Source organism: Hypomesus transpacificus, chromosome 2 (assembly GCF_021917145.1).
Source record: "Hypomesus transpacificus isolate Combined female chromosome 2, fHypTra1, whole genome shotgun sequence".
Lineage (NCBI taxonomy): Eukaryota > Metazoa > Chordata > Actinopteri > Osmeriformes > Osmeridae > Hypomesus > Hypomesus transpacificus.
The window spans coordinates 9,450,095-9,476,140 of NC_061061.1; the positions used below are offsets into that span (position 1 = coordinate 9,450,095).

General features: G+C 42.9%; 2 protein-coding genes across 2 annotated transcripts; one reads left to right on the forward strand and one right to left on the reverse strand.

Annotated features, from left to right (window-relative positions):
• Positions 1 to 575: 575 nt before the first annotated feature.
• deptor (DEP domain containing MTOR-interacting protein) lies at positions 576 to 22,267 on the reverse strand. Its single transcript, XM_047036795.1, has 10 exons — positions 21,903 to 22,267; positions 21,521 to 21,616; positions 20,399 to 20,577; positions 20,148 to 20,271; positions 17,619 to 17,797; positions 14,477 to 14,659; positions 12,704 to 12,841; positions 8,326 to 8,396; positions 7,730 to 7,834; positions 576 to 3,171 (listed from the first exon to the last, which is right to left on the reverse strand). The coding sequence occupies exons 1-10, from the start codon at positions 21,914 to 21,916 to the stop codon at positions 3,043 to 3,045; spliced, it is 1,218 nt and encodes a 405-aa protein (XP_046892751.1). The 5' UTR covers positions 21,917 to 22,267; the 3' UTR covers positions 576 to 3,042.
• Positions 22,268 to 22,682: 415 nt separating this feature from the next.
• On the forward strand, positions 22,683 to 25,762 carry dscc1 (DNA replication and sister chromatid cohesion 1). The gene is made up of 9 exons (XM_047027869.1): positions 22,683 to 22,978; positions 23,058 to 23,232; positions 23,466 to 23,603; positions 23,809 to 23,899; positions 24,302 to 24,440; positions 24,804 to 24,856; positions 24,966 to 25,120; positions 25,283 to 25,431; positions 25,566 to 25,762. The coding sequence occupies exons 1-9, from the start codon at positions 22,809 to 22,811 to the stop codon at positions 25,675 to 25,677; spliced, it is 1,182 nt and encodes a 393-aa protein (XP_046883825.1). The 5' UTR covers positions 22,683 to 22,808; the 3' UTR covers positions 25,678 to 25,762.
• Positions 25,763 to 26,046: the final 284 nt, after the last annotated feature.

Sequence of the window (26,046 nt, forward strand, 5' to 3'; positions counted from 1 at the left end):
ATCCATCCACTCACTTGCTTAGGTAATGAGGTAATACTCACGCAGGAAGCTGGATGAATGACATGGACTGATATTGAAGACAATTACTTTGGGATTACTTTGAGGCTAATTGGATGCAATTGCACGAGACTCATAAATAATCAATGGTGTGAATGAAAATCCTGCTGGTATGTTGCAACTTGGAGAAACATAGCAGGTATTAAAAATCCAATATCCAGAAAGAGTACCAGAATTATATACAAATGTCAGTTTGCATCAATGTGTAAGTTAAGTTTAAAGAATAGATTTTCATTTTAACAGCTGAAGAGACTGATCATGTTTTCCATAGAACAACTGATCTATGCTGCTCTCTGCTGGTGAAAAACTAAAAAGGAAAAAGCTGAAACAAGAACATGCCAACATCTTTTTCTCACCACACGGTGGCAGTAAGCCCCCATCATTTGACGGTGGGTTGCCGCTACAGTAGCTGTCGTTACATTATTCTTACATATATGCGTTATTACAAAGTCGTACTGTGATATTTGAGTCACAACACTGTGTGAACAACCGTATAAAATCGACAAAAGAATAAAAGAGGAGTTTAATTAAAGTATCTTTATTGAACACGTATGAACTTACATTTGACAAGAATCATCTTTTAGCTGCATTGCAAAATACAGAAGTTTGTTACCTTGCGCTTGAGTCTTTCTGCCCAGACATTCACTCTCGTACATGTCATTGTTTCAATAAGTGCTATCTTATATATAGGGGTGTGCGGAGGCACTATATCAATCTCTTTAAACCAGTGATTTAAATGATTGGTAGAAAAATCAATAAAAGTCGACAATATCCCCAATGTGAAAATGAAGCAGTGAGCAATAGGCAACTGCAGTTTCTGTCCTGCCATTGTGCTCTTGTGTGTGTACAGAGAAACACTGATTGTCAGGAAAGACCTCAGTAGGTGAGCACTGAGTCAGTGAGATTATAGAACAGGAGAAAGAGACAGACTGCATGGATGGATCCAAGAGAATCAAATGACCACCAAGGTAGCAGCAAAATCAAAGTTCTTAAGGCAAATGTTTCAAGTTTATATTGTAGAGTTGCATATTGCACAGAGAACTATGAACCATGAGTGACTTGTGAGTGACCCTGAGTCCCGATCTGTCTTCAGATAGAGAACAAAACAGTCTTAGCCGAGACTCTTGAGTAGATCTAAAATCATTTGGAGAACTCTAAGCAGTGTAGTAGCTTAATTTTGCTCTTTGCTAAACCATCATCTATATACCAATACAAATGATGTGTGGGTAGGGGCAAGAGGTCGGTTTGGGACTCAGGGATAGCATTCAGTTCTGAATATTCTTCCTTAAAACAGAAAAACTGCTCAGGAACTTGTGAGCCCCAAACTAGTTAAGACTAACATTAACATCATTGTACGGATATCTAATCCAAGAATAGGCTTTAACTGTGTTTGGGAACCCAAGCTTGATTATTAATGGTCACATTCTGCAAATCCTTTACAAGACATACAGTACATGAACATTAGTTATAGGACAATAAACATGTGCGGGCCATAAGGACATCATGCAACTTTCACCAATGCCTGTTATTCCTGGATAGAGTAAATATTCTAGATTGAATGCTAACACTATACAAACATATAGTAACTCATGCATTTAACTGCTTTAAACATTTAAGCACATCAGGTGGAACGAGGCAAGCTTGCATCTTGTGGTAGTCTAACACCATGAATCATTAACATACACTTGAACATCTAGTAGTATGTAGTTTAATCTTAGTTCATTGTTTCGCAATCTATGATGTTCTACTTCTCAGGTACTTTATCCAGGTTATGTTCTAATAGAAATAATTTGACACTTAAAACACTTTTTAACTGATCTACAGTTGTTATAGATTTAACTTTATATTATATAGTGAAATACCGCACTAGGTCATTTTCTGAATGTGATCACAGTTCAACAAAATGTACTCTGGTACTGTAATTCTGACTGGATGGTCAATGCTAAACTGTCATGTATTGGACTGCTCACAGAATAATACAGGACTATGTCATATCAATACTTGACTGACTATGTTTGAACATTTTCATCTCAAAACAACACTACAGATCTGAGCAGTATCATTTAAGTGCTAAATCCCACTAAAATCCAAAGATCTTTATTAAAATGTAGGTTCAATATTCATGTTCATAAAATACTAATATTATATAGCCATTTATAAAATAGGGTGGATAAATCAGGATGTATTGTACTTTCATATTTTGTTACTAAAGGGAACCATGACTTCATAAAATAAAACATTCATGATACTTCTACTTAACTATGAAGTTGGCCTAGGAAAAGAACAGTCCAATAAACTGTTTCACAATAAAGACAGAGGATTCAAAGGCTGCACTGTAACTAACAGGGAACTAAAAATAAAAATAAAATATATATATATTGGGTTAACCTGAGGCTAGCTGCAAAATGATCATCATGACTGAAGACTGGTGCAGCCAGTGAACACTGGTGTATTTAAGGACAACATTGACACAGTACAATACACAAAGTTCTTTCAGAAACCAAAAGCAGGGGGTCAGAGCAGTCGCTAGTTGCTAGATGCATGATACATGTCTGGAGCACTCCTACCCTCCTGTATTCACCATCCTAGGAGACACAACCCCAGCTGCCCAGTCGAAGAGCTTGATACACTGCAAAGGTGTGTGCTAGTGAGTATGTCCGGAAACACATAGCTGGTCGCCATGGAGGCGGCCTGGACTGTCACGGTCAGATGTTGCGGTTGACGGCGGGAACGTTCTCCTTGTTAAAACTAATCTCTATGGGGCCTATTGAGTTTCTATGATGTCTTGTCCAACTCCCGAGCATAGAAGTGAAACTGTACTCATCAGGAGTCTGGCTCCTCCCCGGGGTCCCCCCCCCCCACCGCCCAGCAGGTGGCAGTGTACCTAAGTTTCTAAAATGGAAGGCCGGCAGAGGCTGACTGCGTGTGTCAGCTCTGAGAGAGAGGCGAGGCAGTTGTTGTCTGTACAGCGCTCTTAATCCAGCCTCAGAAGTCGCCTTCCTCCATGACCTCCATGACTACGGTCCTGGGGCCGGTCAGGATCAGGTTGCTCACCGTGCGGTAGTCCAGACACAGCACATTCAGACCATTGACAGAAACCACAAACTGACAGACCTGGAGAAAAGAGGGAACCAATACTTACATTAGAAGAGAACTGGACAAATCAGGGGTGTTATGTACATGAGCATATTTGCATAGAAAGCATGCTATTGCTTGACCTAGAATGAATGTTTAAATACTTGTGGGGATTGGTATAAGCCAACTTCTTGTGAATTGATCTCAACAACCACGTCATAGAAAGGTCAGGAATGTATTTCTGAAGGGCCTCAGCCTAGCCCTAAAGAGTGGCAACCCGACCACGCCTGCCTGCCTTATTCGAGGTGACTCACATCATTTCTGCAGCATTGGCAAAAACATAACATGGCTGTCCTGTTTTATTGCTGTGGTTGCAAAACAATGTTTAGTATTGTGATGTAGTGTATGCACTATGGTCTAAACTTTCACTCTCTCTCTGCTTCTCTTTCCCTACTAGCGCACACACACAAACACTCTAGCCAACTTCACCCCCATAATCTCCTACCGTCAGTCACTATCGCTCCTGGCTTAGCTACAGCTAACAAGAACACTGAGCCCCTTCTCAAACATTGCACGCACATTTGGGGATTTCCAATAAACCAAAATGGATTCACTCATTGGTGTCCCTTCTACAGCCGTGGACAAAAGCATTGGGAGCAACATACATTTAGTGTTTGCAAAGCTGGCTGGGCCTTGGCATAAAATGACTGCTGACATAATTTTAGTAAGTCATATCATCAGCACAGGGGAAAGTGTGAACTAGTGTGAAAGTGTGAGCAGATTGACTTCTGTAAAAGAGGGGACCATTTGCATATATTGAACATATGAAATGTGCCTTGTTGTATTCCAGTATTCTTTAGAAACGTAAAAAATCTTTCTTCAAATACTCAACCAGCAACTTGCCAAAACTTATGGCCACAACTGTACATGCATTGAGTTATCCCTATACCCAATGGTGCAAACTCATAACCATCCCATTCCGTGTCCATATACCTTAATCATCCTCTCCATTATAGCCAATGAGGCCAGAGTAAATTATGGCGCAGGGCAGCTACATCCCAGTTCATTTACAGCAGCAAATGCAGGATGTGTGACTGATTGAGCACCTGTGCCTTTTAGTAGCAAAGACCCTGCTTTACCACAGACTGGTAAGCCAGAGGCTCAGTCTGACTAACCTGCACTCAACGCTTACATAAGGAGAATCAAAATGGATGTAAATACAGTATGGGAGCGGCACATTAGTTGATTCAGTTGCGTAACTGCTCCGTTTGCTGAGGCTAAGAGCCTGTAGGATATTTGCTCAGCTCTGAATGTATGCTGTCTCTAGCAGCATCAGTAGTGTCTCGGTAGTGGTGGCTAGAAGGATCAGAAGTGTCTCAGAGCTACATGAGGCGCCAATACAATACAATAAAACTTTATTAGTTCCTTTCACTGAAAGCAATTGGTCATTTTGATGGCTATACTTACACATACGTAGGCACTTATGCATAGATCAAGACTGTCAATGCTGTAAGCCACCAGTGTCAGACTCAGTGTCTTACAGTTTTTCACGAACGCTAAAACACAGTTCTTGAAACAGTCACCCATTTTCTCAAAGCTGTAAACACAAAACCTAATCTTCAAGCACTATTTATTTACAAAACATCTGAATCCTCTTGCAAAATGAAACTTTTCGCCTCAAAACAGTTTTACCTGTGCTCAAAATCAAACACTGCTCTCAAATCATAAACAAAGTGATCAAAATTATATTCACTATCAAGCATCAGTAAACAATACACCAACAAATAGAAAACACATTGTTCAAAACATAGTTCTCAGGGAGAGGTACAGTTTTTATCTCAAAACAAATTTCATATTTATCCGTCATTGTCTTTTGATGAACGAAAACATGTTATATCGTCGTAGCTCAAAATTGATCAGAAATTACTACTCTGCTTTGCTCTTTGCAAAAAGAAAATTCTCCTCCTTGCACCCCTATACAGTACTGTACCCTGCATCTCACTACTCACAACTCACTCTTGTTCTTTGTTGATATGAACCTGCAACCAATCAAAACCTATTGAGCAGTGAGTACTGCTACTGTAACAAATGGAAAGCACAATGTTCAGGGCCATACAATTTGTTCATTGTACAGTATACAGCCTACAATGCAATGAACTACAGTATACAATACTACAGTAAAAGGGACAAAAATCTAAGGAGTAAAAGTGATCAATTCTTGTCTTTGGGCTGGGTCAGGCCAGAGCACTTCGACGACATCACAAGCAATATTTTCCGACCTTCAACCACCTGTTTGCTCTCTGAACTGGCTTATATTGGTTGGGTCATTTGAAACAAGTAAAATCAATTTTGAGCGGTTGTGTTTTGTCAATGACATGTTTTCTCTATTTGTATTTGATTGTTGCCATTTGTGTTTACCAGTATGGATGACGTGCATTAGAGTGCAGAATGTGTTTTGAGAATGTGTTTAGAGTTTTGCTGAAAAGTCAAAGTGAGATCTGCAAATTGTGTTTTACCATGTGAAATGGTTTAAGGTATTGACAATACTATAAACTGGAAACCTAGTCCTACGGCTGGGTCAAGACGTATTCTACTTTTACTGTAAATCATGAGAGCTTTATTCTAAACTTTTAATGTTCATAAGCTTGTTGCCAATATGAAGATTGGATATGTGTATGTGTGACTTATGATATCAACCTCACATGTTACCTATTCCTCATAAAAATGCCTGAAGTCCATTAGAATAGTTACATTGGTTAAGCCACGTCAGTGTTTCCCACACATAGAATTACTTTGTACCACACATAGAACTAATTTGTGGCGGTGCGCCACAGAATCAACACCGGCCGCCACACATTGCATTTCGTAAAACACGCAGCCTATTCGTTCAGCTGCATTTCCTTTCCCCTGCTCTCCCTCCGTCTCTCTGTCACTCATGCGTCTTTCCCACATATGCACACAGTCACAACGTCAGCACACGTTAGCAACAATGGATACATATGCCGTTCTAGTAAGACCGACAGCTATATCAGCGAGCCTTCAGCATTAGTGCCGTAGCTAAAAGTCGAGGAAAGTTGAGGCTACTTTTCGCTAGGTACCTTACTCACATTTACATTTAGTCATTTAGCAGACGCTTTTATCCAGAGCGACTTACAGTACTCGAAGTTTCCCCTTTGTTCTTTTGGTGAGAAGTCTCAAGAGCTAGCTACTTACTCGGCGTCATGGAGCCGACCAGTTAAATAGTTGTTTAGCACTAGCATTGCTACATGCATAATGCAGAAATGATATGTTAGTTGTTGTTAATTTGTGAAGGTGTGAATCATTTTGGATTAATATTTAATGTAACAAATTATTAACAAATTAACTGTGTAACGAATTATTAACGAAGGAATTATTACGACCCCCCCCCCCCCCCCCGGTCTGACAACCCCCACCCCTCCCCGCCACAATTAGATTTCTAATCTGTGGGAAACACTGCACGTCAACAGAAAGTTTTTCTGTTAACAGATTTTGAAGTGGGAAAAATGCATTAAAGTGGCTGTAAAGCAGAACTGAAAATGTGTTTTAAGTTCATCACACCATAGAAGAATGTGTTGTTAACTACCCATCCAAATTTGAATGTGAATACCGACAAGTATGTTAAATTAAGCTTGGAAACCGTGAGTCTTCTCTGCTTGATACTGGGGGGGCATCTGATCTGAAGGAGCTGAAGCTCTGCCCCATCTAATTGATTAAATTTAGCAACAACAGCAAATACTTCAATTGCAGATATCAGAACAGACCTGCCTGCAGTCTCTGAGTGTTTAATGTGTTAATTACTTTGTCTTTGCATCGTACCAGCTGTGTAACAGAATGCAGGTCATATAAACCGTCTGTGATCTGACGTAGATAGGTGCCTGTGACGTAGATGGTTTTGCCCCGCCTATACAAAACCTGAGCTGAAAACGGGTGAAAAACTGTTCAACGGTCTAACTCCACATTTCAGTGTGACAAAGTTTTCACGCTTTGCACATGCTTTCAGCAACTAATTTCACACGAACATAATGTACTGAGAAGCAAATCATGGAATAAGCTTTACAGCACCTTTAAAAGCTGAAGTGATACCGTCCATGTTCCCCAAAAAAGCTTCCTTTTTTGTTGTTAAACTTGACTCCTTCCCCTTTGACCTTCTTTCTGATATCCTCTGCCCCATTCCATTGTCTCTCTTCTCCATCCTTCTCTCTCTCCTCTCCTCCTTCTGAGCCTTTAATAATTATGTGTTCTGTGAGAACTCACGGTTTACGTAAAGCAGACTTTGCCCATCACTATTGGAGGTGGCTTTCAACGAATCGGTGACAGTTACCCTACACCCCACCTGAGTGTTAAAGCAACTGTCTTGAATCTCGACATCCTTCGACTAGACTGTGAATAGAATGCAAAACTGGGCACATACCTACCGCCTATTGCGACCAAAATCCCCCCCCCCCCCCCCCCCCCCCGTGAAAAATGTAGCTTTCAAAGAAGCTATCACATTTGTACCTTCAGTTCAATCGAAATGAATTGAATGCAAATGAACTGTGACATCTTCCACAGGACTGTCCAGTAAAGGGCTGCATACCTTCATGCCAGCAGCAGCTGCAGGTCCACTGGGGTCTACAGCCTGGATGTGGCAGGGCTTACTGCCCCGCACCACAAAGCCCCAGCCCACGGCGTCGCCCACAATCTCAGAAAAAATCAAACAAACACACCCATGTTAACTGTTAGCACTAAAGGACGTTAACTGTTATAACTAAATAAAAAGCATTTTTGTGTATAGTACGTGTCAAACATATACATTCTCTACAAAATGTGAACAATTCTGCGAACAGTTTGGACTTCTTTTCATGTTGCAGTGCTGGTTGCGTGCGTAAGAGGCAGAGAGCGTCCTTATCAAATCGTGGGAGTGGTCTGTGTCGGCATGTATTTGATAACAAGTCTGTGTTGGCACCATAGTTGTGAATGGTAATTCCACGACTGTGTCTGTCTGTCTCACACGTTCTTTTTTGGATGAAATGATACAAGTAGACTACTATATATGACCTAGTGTCAAGTGTCTCAGCTTGTGTGTCTGTGCATGTATCTTAAAGGGCAGTTTGCTGGAACAGAGAGATCGCTCAATGTGTATGTACGCCTGCACAAATGTAAGTGTGTGTGTGTGCAGGAGGAACAACTTACAGTGAAGGTCTTCTTTATGTAGGGACCTCCAGGGGTCTGCAGTTCCTCGGGACTCACTTGTCTCTTCAGCACTGTGACACACACACACACACACACACACAAACACAGTAAGCCACACAGTCTATCGACCAATAACCAGAACATTTACACTGTAACTCAATGATTGAGCATTCAATAGTGTATAGCTTGTCACGTGACTGAATACCTGTCGGACTGGCAAACCTCTATAATCTCACACAATTTTAAGAGACAGAGAAAGAGAGAGTGGGAGTGATGATTAAGTAAGTGACACCGAGAGAGAGGGAGTGATGATTAAGTAAGGGACAGAGAGAGAGAGAGAGAGAGAGAGAGAGAGAGAGAGAGAGAGAGAGAGAGGTCTGTTTCCTGATCCAACCTTATCTCCATGTATGCACAGTGACTGACATTGACAAGTCATTCTACAAATTCAAGATATCACCAACATGGCCCAGACAGCAAATGAATGAGACATACAGTGCCCTCCAAAAGTATTGGAACAGTGAGGCCAATTCCTTTATTTTTGCTGTAGACTGAAAACATTTGGGCTTGACATCAAACGATGAATGTGAAACCAGAGATCAACGTTTCAGCTTTTATTTCCAGGTATTTACATCAGGATCTGATGCACAAATTAGAAAATATCACCTTTTTGTTCGAACCCACCCATTTGTCACGTGAGCAAAAGTATTGGAACATATGACTGACAGGTGTGTTTTGTTGCCCAGGTGTGTCCTATTACATACATTATTCAATCAATAAATACCACTGAATGTCTACACTCAGGTTCAGATTGGGTAAGATAGGTTTTGTCTATGCAGACTGTATTCAGAGGTGAAAACAACATGAAAACCGGAGCGCTGTCTTTGGGTGAAAAACAAGCAATTGTGAGTCTTAGAGAAGATGGAAAATCAATCAGAGCCATTGCAGAAACATTGGCCATAGCCAGTACAACCATTTGGAATGTCCTGAAGAAGAAGAAAACTACTGGTGTACTAAGTAACAGACGTCGAACAGGTAGACCAAGGAAAACATCAGCAGGTGATGACAGAAACATTGTGAGAGCTGTAAAGAAAGACCCTAAAACAACTGTTAGTGAGATCAGCAACAACCTCCAGATGGCAGGAGTGAAGGTATCACTATCTACTGTTCGCAGAAGACTTCATGAACAAAAGTACAAGGGCTACACCAGAAGATGCAAACCACTCATTAGCAAGAAGAATAGGAAGGCCAGGCTGGAATTTGCCAAAAAGTACAGAGATGAACCTCAAACATTCTGGGACAAAGTTTTATAGACTGATGAGACAAAGATTAACTTTTACCAAAGTGATGGAAAGGCTAAAGTTTGGAGAAAGAAAGGAACTGCTCATGATCCCAAACACACAAGCTCATCTGTGAAACACGGTGGAGGTAATGTCATGGCTTGGGCTTGCATGGCTTCTTCTAGGACGGGCTCATTAATCTTCATTGAGGATGTAACACATGATGGCAGCAGCAAAATGAACTCGGAAGTCTACAGAAACATTTTGTCTGCCAATTTAAGGAAAGATGCAACCAAACTGATTGGCAGAGCCTTCATCATGCAGCAAGATAACGACCCAAAACACACTGCCAAAACAACAAAGGAGTTCATCAGGGGCAAGAAATGGAAGGTATTAGACTGGCCAAGTCAATCTCCAGACTTAAACCCTATAGAGCATGCATTTTACCTGCTTAAGAGGAGACTGAAGGGAGGAACCCCACAAAACAAACAACAACTGAAAGAGGCTGCAGTGAAAGCCTGGGAAAGCATCAAAAAGGAAGAATGCAAAAGTTTGGTGACGTCAATGGGTCACAGACTTGCTGCAGTTATTGAAAGCAAAGGATTTGCAACTAAATATTAAGTCTTATTCACTTAAATATGTTTTAAGTATATCTGTTCCAATACTTTTGCTCACATGACAAATGGGTGGATTCAAACAAAATTTGATATTTTCTTAGTTGTGCATCAGATCCTGATGTAAATACCTGGAAATAAAAGCTGAAACGTTGATCTCTGGTCTCACGTTCATTATTTGATGTCAAGCCCAAATGTTTTCAGTCTACAGCAAAAATAAAGGAATTCGCCTCACTGTTCCAATACTTTTGGAGGGCACTGTATCTCATCTGGCTTAGGCCTTTCATTCCAACAACACTCCTGTAGAATGAGGTTGGAAACCACAGCAGCAAACTGATAATGTTCTTTGAGTCAATAACAAGAATATTCTTTGACCCAGCAGCAGCCTGAAAAACAAGGTATTTTTCAGCCAGATGAAGCAACTGACATAGATTATGTTTTGACAGCTAATGTTTCTCCAGTACAGTTTTGTACCTCATGTTCTTGGGAGAGGCTCCATGGCCCTCTTTTCTTTCAAAGAAAAACAAACACGAACGACTCCTTATGTTGAAACAAACTGAAGCACAAAGATTTCCTGTGCGCTCTCTACCGGATGACAAGAGGCCTCCCCAGAACCGCTCTCTATTTAAAGCTCTTTTCATCGACAGAAAGCCAACTCACTGGCTAGGCCCCTCGCTTCTCTCTCTCTTTGTCTATCTCTCTCTCTGTCTTTCTCGCTGCCTCCCTCTTATTCCCTCTCTCTTAGACAAGCTGCTGATAAAGTCTGGGTGACACCGCCTGACACGACATGTCTAGATTGCATACTAGGACTACTGTATCTGATGCTACAACTCGTCTGTGTTATGATCGGGGTTGGGGGGTTGCTGCACTCTGTGAAGAACGGTTCCCTTTCCTCCAAGACAGAGATAAAGTGCTGTTGTGTTAGAGGCAATCTCTTCCAGCACAACTTCCTGATTTATTATCAATAGCAGGGACCTTCTTGCTATTGCCATGGCGCCGAAGCCAGTGACACGTCACACTTGGGGACCTGTGTGAATGTGCATGTGTGTGTGTGAGAGGCCTCACACGTGAAAAGTGTGTGTGATATGTGTATGGGGCAAAAGGCCATATTTGTGTGTGTGTGTGTGTGTGTGAGAATGTGAGAGAGACACAGTATAGTTCCTCTGTTCCCTGTGGGCGAGGAGAGCAGTCTGCACTGCTGGCTTGGTTCCCTGTCGATCCCTTAGGGCATGTGTGTTCCTGCCAGCTACTCTCACTCACAAGGCGAATGCTCCTCTACACACCCACACAAACACACATACTGAAACAGTTGCAACAGCAAATGTTACTGGGTAATAAAGTTCTGTCTGCACACGACAAGCTCTTACTTCAGAGGGTGAGAGTTCACTTAAGGCACTGAGTACAAAAAAGATTGAATGCAGTGTTGTTGAAAGTAGTAGAAGCAGGTGACCTGGGAGAATGTCGGTCCTATGGGAAGGAAGGGGCAACTGGAAGCCTATATGAAGTAAAGAATGGGGTGAATGATGTGGCACTGACAAATATGTGAGCTGTTGGGAGTTAATTGGAAAACGCTGTCTACATCAATGTTTGGTTTGAACAATTAATTTCCCAGCAAAACCCTGTGGAATGCTTTGAGTCATTCTTTACCAAAGTTGTTCTTATCTCAGCAACTGATAACAAAAACACCCCCGGGGATCCACCGCAGAATTTAACCAAGTGGGGCTTTGGAATCGATCTATACACATTTCCTTTAATCCATCTGTCAAGTCAACGGGCTGAATGGAAACATAGTCCCTCCAGAAACCAGTAACAAGCCCTGGCTACTCCTGAAAAGAGAGGGGGACAGAGGCTGACAGAGAGATTGACACAGACCTCTGCCCCTCTCCAGCCTCCCTCTCCGGTCCCCTCCAATCCGCTCACTGCAACTACCCCACATCTAATAGGCCTAGCGACTCAGGAGCCAAGGACGACAGACATGCTTGTTTCTGGTCCAAAGGAAAAAACAACCAAGGTCTCTCTCACCCCCACCCATCCTGGAAGCTAACTGTGTTACATTTACATTACATTTGGTCATTTAACAGACGCTCTTATCCAGAGCGACTTACAGTAAGTACAGGGACACCCGGGAATTCAAACTGGCAACCTTCTGATTAATAGCCCGGTTTCCTAACCGCTCAGCAATCTGACCCCCCACAGCATGTTGCCTCAGCTCATCCCCTGCCCTCAATCTCAGGCCAACTAGGGTGGGTCGGGGGTGGGGTTGGCAAGGAGGCAAGCGAGAGAAAACTGAAGCACAGGGGATCGTGATTAGTTACGGAGGCTACAGTACCCGGGGCTCTCTGTGGAAGCAAGTACTTTATTCCTGTGATGTGTGAGTGAGTGAGTGAGTGAGTGAGTGAGTGAGTGAGTGAGTCAGTGAGTGAGTGAGTGAGTGAGTGAGTGAGTGAGTGAGTGAGTGAGTGAGTGAGTTGGGGAGAGGGGGTTTACCTGACTTGGGGTTGCAGAGCACGGGCGGGCTGCTACTGAGGGTGGGGCTGCTGCTGAAGTAGCCACTGCCTCCACTGCTGCTACTCATGCTGCTGCGACGCACCCCCACCACCATCTTGATCTCTTTGGTGGGACTCACTGGGGGGGAAGAGAAGGGAGGAGAGGGGGCGAGACAGACCGACAGATTCATCATTACTGGTTTATCAAAAGTGCTAGCTTTTTAAGTCTATCAAAATGCAAGGACATTCGACATCATGCGATGTCAGCAACATCCTTGAAAAGGGTTCAATGCTCTGCAATGTAATCACACGTGTACCCAGAACGAGTGGCAGAGATTCCCTCACTTGGCACAGAACCGACTTCCTTCTCCCCGGAGAAGGTCAAAGTGATGGTGGTGAAGGAAAAAAGAGCTAGTGTAATGTTTGTCTTCCGTAAAAGCAAACATTGGACCAAAGACAAGGCTGAAGGACGAGCCCTGGCTGTTGCCTGGTTATCACCAGATATGGGCATGGACCAGATTTAGGTCAAATACCTGAGGTGTACTTAATTCGCCACAAATTGTCACTTGGAGGAATGATACCCAGTGATATAAAGCAAATGTGAGCTTAATTTAGAGCACCTTTTGTAAATCTTTTTTTTTTGCTTCCAGGTAGACTTATTTAATTAGAAATGTTTTCAGCAAAAATCATTGCATCAATTAAATAGTTTCCACACAAGAATAATTGAAACACCAAAAACAGAATGTGTGGCATGGCAGTAGCCTGAAGGAATGTTACAGCAGAGTGAGGTAACATGGTTAAGACGGGCCCAATGCACTTCATGGCCAACAATTATCTCTCTAATCAGTGTGAAACGAGAGCTCTCGCTCTTTTTCCAGGCAATACCTGTGGCCTCTGTACTGCCAAGTCTCACTGGGGGCCCGACAGATAATGTGTCGGCGAGATCCGCCTAGCAACAAAGGCACGGTGACCGGTCTGAATGCAGGCTTTCACACATGTTTCACATTACTCGTGCTATCGTGGTGCACCTGTGTTTTCTTAGGGTTACACTGAAAACGTGAGGAATTCGCTTGGGACAAGGGTGCAGTGTGGGCAAATGATTGTGTCAGAGAGTTTTCCCCTGTGTTTGTGTGTGTGTCAGAGTTTTCCCCTGTGTTTGTGAGTGTGTCAGAGTTTTCCCCTGTGTTTGTGTGTGTCTCAGAGAGTTTTCCCCTGTGTTTGTGAGTGTGTCAGAGTTTTCCCCTGTGTTTGTGTGTGTCTCAGAGAGTTTTCCCCTGTGTTTGTGTGTGTGTCAGAGAGTTTACGTCTTGTGTGTCAAAGTGTGTGCCCTTATCCATCTTTGTGTGTGATAACAATGCTCATTATGGCTTCTTTGTGGTAAATATGCCTCAAATTGTTTCTAGAACAAAGGTCAAGAGGGGTGAGTGTGTTGGCAGTGCGGTGCAGCCCATCCAACCGTCATCAGCTCTGCACACCTGTGACCTGAGGTCCAGGAGGAAAGTTCTGGTGCTAGTGTTTGGTTGTCTGGATCATCTACACAAGTTACCTGTAGGTGTCACACATAGCAGGCATGCTCTCAAGAGAATGCTTCTGTCACTATCACAAGCAGCTTGACAGCATGGAGAGGACAATACAATTGGTACCCTAGCGCGTTAGCGCACATTGTGAATCTCTTCAGGAAAGCGGCAAGAATTCCCCTAGGAAATGGATATAATCAATTCATCGACTTGAATGAAGCAACTAAAAAACCAGAGTGTTGATTTGTCAGTCTCACCAGACAGGAAGCTGGTGTTGCCTCCCTCGGGGTTCTGCTTGCGGAGACAGAAGGGGCTGTCGTGGCTCTCTGGGATGGTGCGGCAGCGCTCGCTTAGCAGCTCCATCAGACGTCGCCGCCGCCGGAAGTTCATCCTGAACTGGTAGAGCAGGCCTCCGTCCACGAAGTGGTGCTGGTTGGTCACTAAGAGGGAGAGAGAGTGGCTCTGTTCAATTTGTGATTAAATGCATTTCTCTCTCCAACTTGAAGGGAAAGGTATCGGTAAAATATTCGTAAAAGAAAATCATCTTTCGTGTTTTCCTTGTTGTCATGAGTCAGAGTTGTCATGACTTACAAACAACCCAAACAGACTGGTTCCCATATAAGATATATTATGGAACAAGTACAAGCGAAAGGCTGTACACAGAACTTAAAAACACTTCAACAGATATGTAATTAAGTGGGTGAAATAGAATGCGATCAAACTCATGACAGCTTAAATCATTCCAATCAAAGAGATTAAACAACTTGGGGCCAGGAATCCATTAATCCTCTTAATCTGTCACTGACCAAATCACTCCAAACAAGAGAGGACAGCGACAAGATTTTGGGCCAAAACTGCTCTCAATTTGGAGACTAACTTTAAAAGTCTGTAAGAACTTTGTCCCTTCAAATACACTGGTTGACTGACTGGCTAAATGGCTGGCTGGCATACTTATTGACTGAATAGGTTGCTGGCTAATATAGTGACGGCAGACTGGCTGACTGACTTGCTGGTTAGCTCACTGACAAACTGGAGTCTCTTGCATGTGACAAACCACTATTCTCTAGTCGACCTACATAGGGTGAACAACTAAGCTTCAACATTATAATACCATACATGTTACAGGGCTTAGCCAAATACTTGTTAGAAGAAAAACGCATATCGGTCAACCCCTATAATATAGTACAGTATAAGGCTTGTTAACTGTCCATCGACACAAACGGTCACTGTGTGCAGAGACTGTATATAAAGGAATGCAGCCATACTGCAGGTCAACTAAACCAAACAAGCACAATGTGGATGAATCCAGGCTTGGCTGGTATTGTTCAACGCTTCAACCACAGAAAGTGCTGTGTGTGTGCGTGGAGGAATGCCGGAATGCAGACGTGGGTCGAGTGACAGGCCCCTCTCACTCTCCCCAGCTGTGATAAGATCTCCCACTCCAGTTTCTTCCTCTTTCCCTCTCTCCAACTCTATCCCTCTTCCTCTGTCACTCCCTACTCTCTTTCCCTCACCTCCTGTGCCCTCATCGCTCCCTTTCTGTGCCTCTCTCACTCACACACACACACACACACAAACACAAACACATACCTTATCTGGAGGCCTGGAGTGTTTAGTGACAGTATCAATCATGAGTGAATTTCACAGATAAGATGAGAGGGAGTGTATTAAGGTTTTTTCCTTCCTTGTCTGACGTCTTAAAATTACACAACATGACCTCTCCTACCAACCTGTTACCAGCTAACCTCCTCTCCTACCAACCTGTTACCAGCTAACCTCCTCTCCTACCAACCTGTTACCAGCTAACCTCCTCTCCTACCAACCTGTTACCAGCTGACCTCCTCTTCTACCAACCTGTTACCAGCTGACCCCCTCTCCTACCAACCTGTTACCAGCTAACCTCCTCTCCTACCAACCTGTTACCAGCTGACCTCCTCTCCTACCAACTTGTTACCAGCTAACCTCCTCTCCTACCAACCTGTTACTAGTTAACCTCCTCTCCTACCAACTTGTTACCAGCTAACCTCCTCTCCTACCAACCTGTTACCAGCTAACCTCCTCTCCTACCAACCTGTTACTAGTTAACCTCCTCTCCTACCAACTTGTTAATAAGGCAGTATCTCCCAGGAAGACCATATAGTATTGAGGAGTTTCCACCAGTTAATTTCCAATTACAGAGATCTTAAAAAAACATATTTCAGTAGCGGTGGAGGGGACAACGGGAGTTTCCATTTGCCAGTCTCTGAAGACTTTCTCGTCAGACAAGTACCAAAAAGGTCTCGAGGGAATTTTGTATATATTAAGCTGATTATTTGCAGATTATGTAACGTATGAAGAGAGAAAAGGAGAGGAGGGTAGGAGAGAAGACAATATGGGAGAGGAACTAATCCCTGTGGCAGCAGATGGCCAGGCTGGGCTCCCTCACAGGGAGGATGATGGGGGATCATGCAGAAAGAAAGAGGGAGAGAAAGAGAGGAGGAAAGACATCATTTTTTGATTGGAACTGAAATAAAGTCCCTCCCTAACTGTTACTAAAATAACTGCCACAGATACAGCAGCCAAGGGAGAGTGTCTAACATAGTTAGAAGTCTGTGTGTAACTCTGTGTGCAAACATGAATTGTGTAAGTATGTGCCACGGTGTGCTAGAACATCGTGTTTGTTCTAATGTGTACAACGTATGCATATGCGTATGCATGTAAGTAATCTTCTCACGCTTCTGGTCAGCAGAGGTGATACCCTGGGTTAAGGCCAGAGAGCAGAGATCATCTGCCTCTGCCTCTCAGGACTGAAACCAGAGCTCCACTACCAGAATACCTTCAATGAATGAATATGACCAAAAAGAGAGAGTGGTACTGCATCATGGAAGGGTCCTGTGAGTGTGCAAACAGATTATAATAGACACTGCTGTCCTTCCAGCAGACATGGTCAGATACAAGACCCGTGTTTTTCAAATTAAGTTTTCTAGGGTCATGAGACTGCACACGCGTTTCAAACAGGTTGGTTTAGGTGCAATGTTCTGGGTATATGTGAAGCCTTCTGTGAGGTTAATTGTAAAAAGGGCTAAACTAATAAAATTGTACTCAAACAAGGCAATATGTGGTAACTGGTTGTCATGAGCTGAGTTATAATCGTAGTTCCTCATTATGTTTTTCAGCATGCTATACTTATTAGCATGTCAGTAAAACAGTGTGCTACTTGGAGAACCAAAAGAAAATGGCTGACCTCAGACCTGCCATGGGTTAGGTCAGTTTAGGTTACAGAGGCCCCGGACTGAACTCGACACAAGTTCAAGTGTGTGTCACACAGCATCAGACAAAAAGGAGTGGTTCATTCCAAAACACTATGTCCACTATTAGAAAAATAACTACTAATTGTGTGTCATGCTTGTGGTGTGTTACCATGTTGAATGATGCCATGTTCCAGAAGTCTCCGCCCAAGTTTCTCCGCCTCGTCCCTGGTGGCCATCTCGCCCTCCAGCAACAGCCAATCCACAAACTCAGAGGCCACCAGTGTTCGCTCAAACGTCCCGCCCTCTTCCTCTCTGGCCTGTAAAAGGTTGCTCTCGGTGTTCATCAGCCTGTTGAAAGAAAAAGGGTAGGTATGTGTAAACCAAACTATCTGCCTACTGACTGTACTGTAATGGATGCAACATCAATTGGATATGCATATAACCTTCTTCACAGAAAGTGCTATAACCTAAGTTCAGTACAAGGGAAGATTAGATATTATTGAAAGAGATTACTTTTTTCCACATTATTATAGTATTTTTGTGTTTATGATGCCAATCCACAAAGAAATAGGTGCCCAGAGGACAGACAGACAGACACACACACGATGACAGAGTACTGAAAAACTGTCTTTTTCTCTCTATTAGGCTGAAACAGAAGCCAAACATATTGGATCTGTAGTGCTTTAGCACCTGTCACAGCTGGAGAACATGACCGTGGTTCTCTCACCCCCTGTCCTTTCTCTTGCAGTTAGCAGACCAAATCTCTCATTAACCGGGCCATTGCTTTTGTGTAAATATTTGATATCGGAGAGATATGTCCCTTGTGTCTTTTTGTAAGGTGCTGTCACTTCACCAGCTGAATCCCGATTTTGGATGTTTGCGGTTCCTGTTCATTCCAGATTGGATCAAAACCCGTTTACAACTAAGGAATAAGAGACAGGATACAATGCCTATCTTCCACATACATTCCCAACTTTCTCCACTGTTTTATTACAAGACATTTCAAAAACTAGATACGCTGCATTAGAACCCAGACACAACCTACAGTATAATGTAGAGGCCTTGAGAGAAGATTTATCGCAGTCTCATCCAGGACAAAATAGGCCCGTTCCCAGCTATCATATACATTGTCCATTGGAAGTCTTTGCAATGAAACAAGTGGAAACGTCATCATCTAGAACAGGTCCAGTAAATTGTCACTTTCATCAACTCAACTGAGGCCACCCTCCTCATGAGGGGAAGGTCTGGCAAGTCTAAGTTAGCTGTTTGTGTGGCACGAGAGAAGCTTTTACCAATCACACAGAACTATGGCTTGTGTACACAGAGTAAATAGACATAGGGTGTCAAACGCTTAAAAAGGCTTCCAGGCCCTTTCACATTGGACAGGAAGACAATAGTTTGTAAGCGAGGGTGCTAGCACGTTGAACCCATAGATTTTTCCTTGTTGCTTGGATACAGCACACTAAACAATGTCACTTCTCTTTAAGCTTTGGGCAGCGGTCAGATTTATGAAGCTTACATTCAACTCTGTTGATATCTGCAAGTCCAATATTCAAACTGAATTGAATTCCCATTCATTTACAATGGCAGTAAGACGGTATGAAACCTTTTAGTGCTGCCATTTTTTCATATCCACGTGACATCCCACCTCAAGTCAACCGATTAGAAACGGGAGTTCAAATGTCCCAAGTTCTGTTGCTAAGGATGTTACAGGACACGTCAGCCATCCAGTTGCCCACATTGCAAAAGAAAGGAAAAGAGAGAGGCAGGGGGTTATGGAGGGCTCCTGTAGAAACAGGAGGTGCTAGGCATGTTTGAGCTAGCCACAATATCTTTACAATCATCATTCTCTCATGTGTACCAACACATGTACTACCATATACCAGATGTGAGATGCATCAAGTCTGTTCATAGCACAATAATGGGGTTTAAATTGCCCCTTTAAGGACTTACAGGGGATGAAATGTGCTAGATGGGTTCAGCTGTCAGCACGGGCACAGCATGTAGCTAAAACATGGGGGAGAAGGTTTCTATGGGAACAATTAACTTGTGCCGCCACAAAACATGACACAATAACAAAAACAGCCTGACCATCTAAAAATAGAAAGCCATTTGATGCTGCAAATCAGAAAAATCACTCTGATAGGTACATGTTTTTCTCCTGACAGTTACTGAGACCAAAAAACATGTTACATCTGTTGCCCAACACTGTGGTGTGCAACAGAACCCTCAAGCTGTCCTTTCTTGTAATAAGAGTGCAAAAAAGAAATCTCACGTACAATGCTTTGACAAAACCAATGCTACCTTTTCCACACTTGGTTTCTGAGAGAAAAAGCAACTATTTAGTTAAATATAATCTGAGATGACACCAGCATACGGTATAGATATACTACATGTTTCTGTTGCAGATTTGATCATTTAGAGTACATTAAGAGTTTCAATTTATAGATAATTTACAGTACATCTTATCATTCAGTCTTAAGTTACTTTTCTCTAGTAGAATGCTTTGACAAGACTTGCATGTAACCTTTCAGAATGAGTGACAAGATAACTATAAAACATACTGTATATATTGTTATATCTTGTCAATCATTCTGAGTATGCAACGAGAGCTGAGAAAACAGCAATATCCACAAACACACATTGTAAATACGCCCTTTTGGTCACAGAGTTTGTTTACAAAAAGAGTTAACCGTACTTTTCGTAGATCCTCTGGCCTCTCATGAACACCTTGGCTTCATGATCAAGGGGGAAGGTTCCGTCATCTTTTCGGAAACGGTAGAAGAGCTTCATGTCTTTAAACTCCCTGTGTTCGTCACAAACTGTAGCACAGAAAGGAAGAGGCCATGTGTTTACATTTGTCAAAGCTCATAAGATATCAAAGACGTGTTGGGGGGGGGGGGTGCAAGAGAGAGAAACACAGTTAAAGAGAGAGAGGGGGGTGAATACCATGGTGGATGATACTCTGGTCCAACAGCTTCTGCATAATCTTGATAGCTGTATCCCTGTCTGATGCCTCCTTGTGTTCAATCAGCCAATCAATGAGTTCTTTCCCCACAAAGCAGTTTGGGTAGGTCCTGAGGTGGTGCCTCCTGTCTTTGATAACCTTCCCTTCATGAAGACGCAGCCTAGGGGCAAATGAAAGGTTAGAACTAGTTGCAAACATGTTAGAGCTGGTGTGCGTTGACATCTCCTGTGCTTAAAATAAGATTCACACATTTTCAAAGATGGAGTACAGCCAAAACATTCCACTTAAATGGCTTTAAACTGAACCTTGACCTGCAGTCAAGTCTCAATATGATGACTCACAAGGCCTTTCCTCTAGATAGTTTTTATGTTTTGTTGGTCCTGTAATGTGTCATCCATATAGTTGAACTGAGGTGAATGATCTAGAAAATAAAGTTTGTCTCCATCTCCATCTTTTAGAAAACGTCTGGTATATCTGACACCGGTGTCAGGATCGCAAGTCCTTTTGACGGCATTTGAACATGAGGAGCTCCATTTACAGTTTCAATTTGGTTGCAATGTAGGAAGGAGAAAGTGGGTGTGTAGTAAGATCAAAGTTGAGTGGCAAAAGAAGTTGGTCAGGTTGGGTGCACTTGGTGAATTACTCCTCCATTAAAATGCTAGGTTGATGATACAATGATTTATTTAACAGATTTTATCAGGAAGCAAATTATCTCACCACACTGTAGGGAAAGTGGCAAAGCAAGCAATCAATAGCAATGCCAGCACGAATGGTTCTGTTACTCACTACCCTGGCTCTTACTAATATTTTAATATGAGCTATTATGTGGGCCAAGCTGTCCGAATGTACTTTACCATAAATAGCTCTGGCGCACTATCACGCCAAAGCATGCTACCTTGAACTGTGGACAAATATTTTCAGCTGCAAATACACACACTGACCAAATTAAATAGAGCGGTAACGCCACCCTCGTGCTCTACAATGCAAATACGATGTATTGTATTTATGCAGCGATTTGGAAAGGAGCATCCTCCTTTGTTCCCATCTCTGCAGTAGTACGCGGTGGACTGCGGTGCAGGATTCTAGTCACGCGCCACACCTACCTCAACTGCTCTCCTGTGACGAGGACCTCGGCCATGCGCTCGAGCTCCGCTGCCTTCTTTTGCATAGTATTCCCAATCCCATCCATTTCTTTGCAGCTGTCAGAGAAAGAGAACCCAGTTTTTTTTAAATCCCAGCAGTAAAATGAAAGACATGCAGACAAACGACCCTGCAATGGTTGCCTGCAGGCTTTAAATTAAAAGAGCAGCCCAATTGTGCCAGATGACTCATTTTTAGTCAGTACAAATGGTCAACTGTTATTTCCACTGACCAACTTGAAATGTGCTCATGTTATGAATTAGCATAGCACACCATATATTAGCATTTTCGAACGAAATTAGCATTATTTTTTAAAATAATATATAAACGGACAATGTATCCTACCTTGAAAGTACCATTGAAAAAACTGTTTAAGGATATTCCTCGATGTCGGTTGTTGTTGACTTGCAGGAGGGCATCCCAACTAGGCTAAACCTGGACTGATGCCGGAACAGATGTGTCTGGTATAATCAATAGCCTCCAATTCAAACCAACAAGAAATTTTCAGCTTAAATTCCGTTATATCCGCGAAAACGTCAATGGCCGTATTTTCTTCAGTCGTGCACTTTTTTTCCATTAATAATACAATAACACCTAAGAAAACAGTATTTTGTTATATAACATCTGTTTTTAACAGTTTCCTTGAGCGTTCGCATCCGTGGCTATTTTGTTTACTCCCGCCTCCCTTAATAACAGCCGAACGCACGTTTCTAACCACGGTGAAGCGAAGAAGACAGTGGATTGGTGGAGCATTAAGGGGTGTCAACCCATAAGGCGGGGCATATGCAAATTATTATCATTTCGATATGAATCTCAGATGGTGCCTGCTTGTAAATAGAGTTCTGATGTCACTCATTTTAAGCATTGCAAAGAGACACATTCTACCAAATCATGTTGCAAAACTAATTCATTTTGATTTTATTACTATTTTATTCATATTTCTATTTTAAAATGGCATATTCGACCTCTTATAAAGCCAGACTTCGTAAACTCCGTCAACCGGTGCCTGATTCCGGCTAGTTTGATATGCAAATCAAGATTCCACAACGATGGCGGAAAAGTGACGTAATCTAGTCTTTCATTGGCAAATGTTTTTGTCCATCAGATACAGTATGTTCAGGATATCCGGTATACATTGCGGGAAAATTTGTGCTGTATATGTGGATGTACGTTCACTACGTTCATCGAGGGAACAAACTTAATTCCAAACCTTGTCTCCACGTGTAGTTTTCATATTTAAAACTCAACCAAATGAGAACATTAGCGGAGGTGCAGGCTACCCTGCAAATTGCTAAACTAAAGGAGGTGGATTTGCAGAGCACAGTTCATTGTCTGTCTTTCGGGGACAGCATCTCGTCAACTGACTACTGTCTAATGGAATTGGATGAAACTCTTTGTAAACACATAGAGTCTGGAAAAAGGTAGCTAACTCATCAACTCTTGTTTGTTCTTGACATTCGTTACATTGTTAGTATCTCATTGTAATTGTTCTCGTTGAAGCTTGGTGATCCGGGGTGACAAAGACGAGCGAGCTGTACTGTGCAGTGAGGACCAGACTTACGACCTGAAGATCGCCGACACGTCCAATCTCCTGCTTTTCGTCCCTGGATGCAAGACTCCAGAGCAGCTAGCTGCCTGTGCAGACTCGGAGATCTCTCAACTGGTCCATGCACATGTATAGAAACTGGCTTTGCTAAGACCATCATTGAATTCGTATTATTGGATAACAAGCGACATATCTGTTTAAGATTAAGTTAACTAGCAAGAGGATACGTTTTTATAACATTTCAAGAAATGACTCCTCTGGGCACCTCTGTCTTAACTTTGATGTTGTAATCCTATAGCTTAGGCTAGAGAGTATGCACTTTTTGTCCACTGTACAAACACTGTACACTGATCTCTCTGCAGATATGGGGTTTATCCAACAGTTACTGGGAGCTGCGGAAGCAACGTCCTAGGCTCAAGAAGCTGAAGAAACTGCTGATGGAGAACCCCTATGAAGGTCCAACGCCAGCCTACGAGGAAGACACGCATACCATGCAGAAGGTTCGTTTGTTAGGAACCTCGTCCTTTCTAGACTGTTTCAGGTCACGAAAGGAGACGTCCTGCAACAGGACATCTGCTTGCCGGGTCTATGTTCTACTATTTGGACATTCAATACACCTATTCACTCTTTATGCCCATAAAAAAGCATTTGGACAATATGTCGAGCACAGTTGTGACTCCTTGTCTTTCGCTCTTACTCTCATAGTACACAATGATGGACTTACTGGAGAGGATCCAGGCCAGTGAAGAGGAGATTAAGGCCCAACTAAAGACAATCCACGCCTGTGAAATAGATGGTACACTTCATAAACACTGAGCATGTTTTTTTTCCCTGCTGCCCATGATAGGTGTTATCACCTGGTCTTGTAGCATTTATGGCCATTCATTAGCCACTGAGAATGACTAAAAGAAATGAGTGTGTACACCAGGGGTGTCGAGCTCCGGTCCTCGAGGGCCGCTGTCCTGCATGTTTTAGATGTTTCCCTGATCCAGCTCACCTGATTCGAATGAATGGTCGTTGTAACAACCCTTTTAATTGAATCAGGTGTGTTGGAGCAGGGAAACATCTAAAACATGCAGGACAGCGGCCCTCGAGGACCGGAGTTCGACACCCCTGGTGTACACTATGATTATTCATGACTTGAAACTAAAAATGTTTTTTAGTCTTAAGGTACCAGTGTTTACCTCTGTCTCCGCAGGCTACTGGAGGATGTTGGATTTTGACTATGAGATGAAGTTGTTGGGACATGTGACCCAGCTGGTGGATTCTGAGTCATGGTCATTCAGCAAGGTATCCCTCAGGGTCAGTCTGGAGGAACTGGCACCCCTTGAACCCAGGTAATTACAGGATTCCTTCTGTAACAAACGTGATTGTTACGCAAGCTTCATACACAAGCTTCATACACACTTAATAACTGCCCACTGACGCCGCAAGCGTGACCACTACCAACCACGCCAATGAGAAGCTAGCTTCTCGCTGGCACGGGTGGTCTGTACTTATACCATGGAGTGAGTTTATCTAATCCACATCAGCTCCACTTCTTGATATCTGATGTCAGCCAGGCAGTCACAGAACAGTCAAACTCAACGACAAGCACCAGCAATGAGGCATCATTCTCAGAAACAACCACATGACCATGGTGCATTTTACTACTGGATAATATAACCCTCTCTCTTGCTCCCTCTCTCTCGCTCTGCTAGGGAGATGATCGAGCATTGCTTGAACTGTTATGGGAGACGCTATACAGAACACGGTAGGGGGGGCTATCATTATGTAGCCGTTAAACAAAATCCTGCATATGTTCATAGACGTCTACACGTGTATTCCTGTTTCATTGATTGGTGGTATTTCTCTGTTCCCAGGCGAGATATTCTATGCCTTGGATGAGGACAGCGTGTGCCGGACCACAGCTCTTATGCTGCTGCAGAACGCTGTCAAGTTCAACCTGGCTGAGTTCCTGGAGGTGTGGCAGCAGAGCGTGCCTGAGGGCATGGGCACCCGGCTGGACCAACTCAGGGTGAGTTTGGGCTGCCTTAGGTACTTGGTCTGGATGGAGACACACTGGTTTTATTAGCACTTCAGCTCCTCAAGTAGCTTAGTGCTTGGACTTGAATCAGTCAAATTGAAATGGAGTTAACTACAAGGACTTTACTGAGTTTGTTGGGATGTTCTTCTCCAGAGTTTGGCCTTGGTGGATCGTAGCTCAAGACCAGAAACGATCTCTCTGCTCAAAGTGGAGGACCTACCAGAAGACACCTTGGAGCGCTTCAACCGCCTCTTCACCATGAGGGAAAAGTGGACAGAGGAGGACATCACTCCCTACATACAGTCAGTGGCGTGATATAGTCTATGTGGCAATACAAATGTACCCCAGTGACATGAAGACTATTTGACAAACACTAAAACACATATACAAATCTTTCCTCACAGAAAAATCTTAAAACGATATTATCCTTCAACAGGGATTTGTGTGGGGAAAAGCAGACAACTGGAGCTCTCTTGACTAAGTATGCCCGCTCATCCATGCAGAAAGGGATCAAGGTCTACAATTCAAGAAGGCCAGTAGCATCCTGAGGACCCCCAAGAAAAATAATGTTATTAAATAATTTTTTGTATTTCTGAATATTTTGTATTGTTAATAAAACATTGCTTATTGCCAGTCGTTCTTTGCTGCAGTCAAATCGCCAATCCGCGTTTTTATTTCAGACTACCAATAATTTAATCATGTCTGATTTCACACTTAACAAGCCACCAAATTAGTCTTTGGCGCCGACAACTGGTTAACTAGTTAGCTATAGTACTGACTACAAGAGAAGGGTCCAAATGCAGACTTCTCTCCTCATGCCACTAGAGTTATGTTGCCCATAGCAATAACTGAGCATGAGCTGTGTCACGATGCCCCACTTCTGTGAGGCAAAGGGGTTTGAGCATGACCTCCTTCTG

What these genes read in the sequence shown, in the direction of transcription:
- dscc1 (XM_047027869.1), top strand. Translation starts at nt 22,809, where the DNA reads ATGAGAACATTAGCGGAGGTGCAGGCTACCCTGCAAATTGCTAAACTA. An exon ending in CACATAGAGTCTGGAAAAAG is followed by an intron (nt 22,979 to 23,057) that starts GTAGCTAACTCA and finishes TTCTCGTTGAAG; the next exon opens with CTTGGTGATCCGGGGTGACA. An exon ending in GACATCACTCCCTACATACA is followed by an intron (nt 25,432 to 25,565) that starts GTCAGTGGCGTG and finishes ATCCTTCAACAG; the next exon opens with GGATTTGTGTGGGGAAAAGC.
- deptor (XM_047036795.1), bottom strand. An exon ending in CCAGAGTATCATCCACCATG is followed by an intron (nt 20,272 to 20,398) that starts GTATTCACCCCC and finishes TCTGTGCTACAG; the next exon opens with TTTGTGACGAACACAGGGAG. An exon ending in CAACACCAGCTTCCTGTCTG is followed by an intron (nt 12,842 to 14,476) that starts GTGAGACTGACA and finishes CTTCCCCCCCAG; the next exon opens with TGAGTCCCACCAAAGAGATC.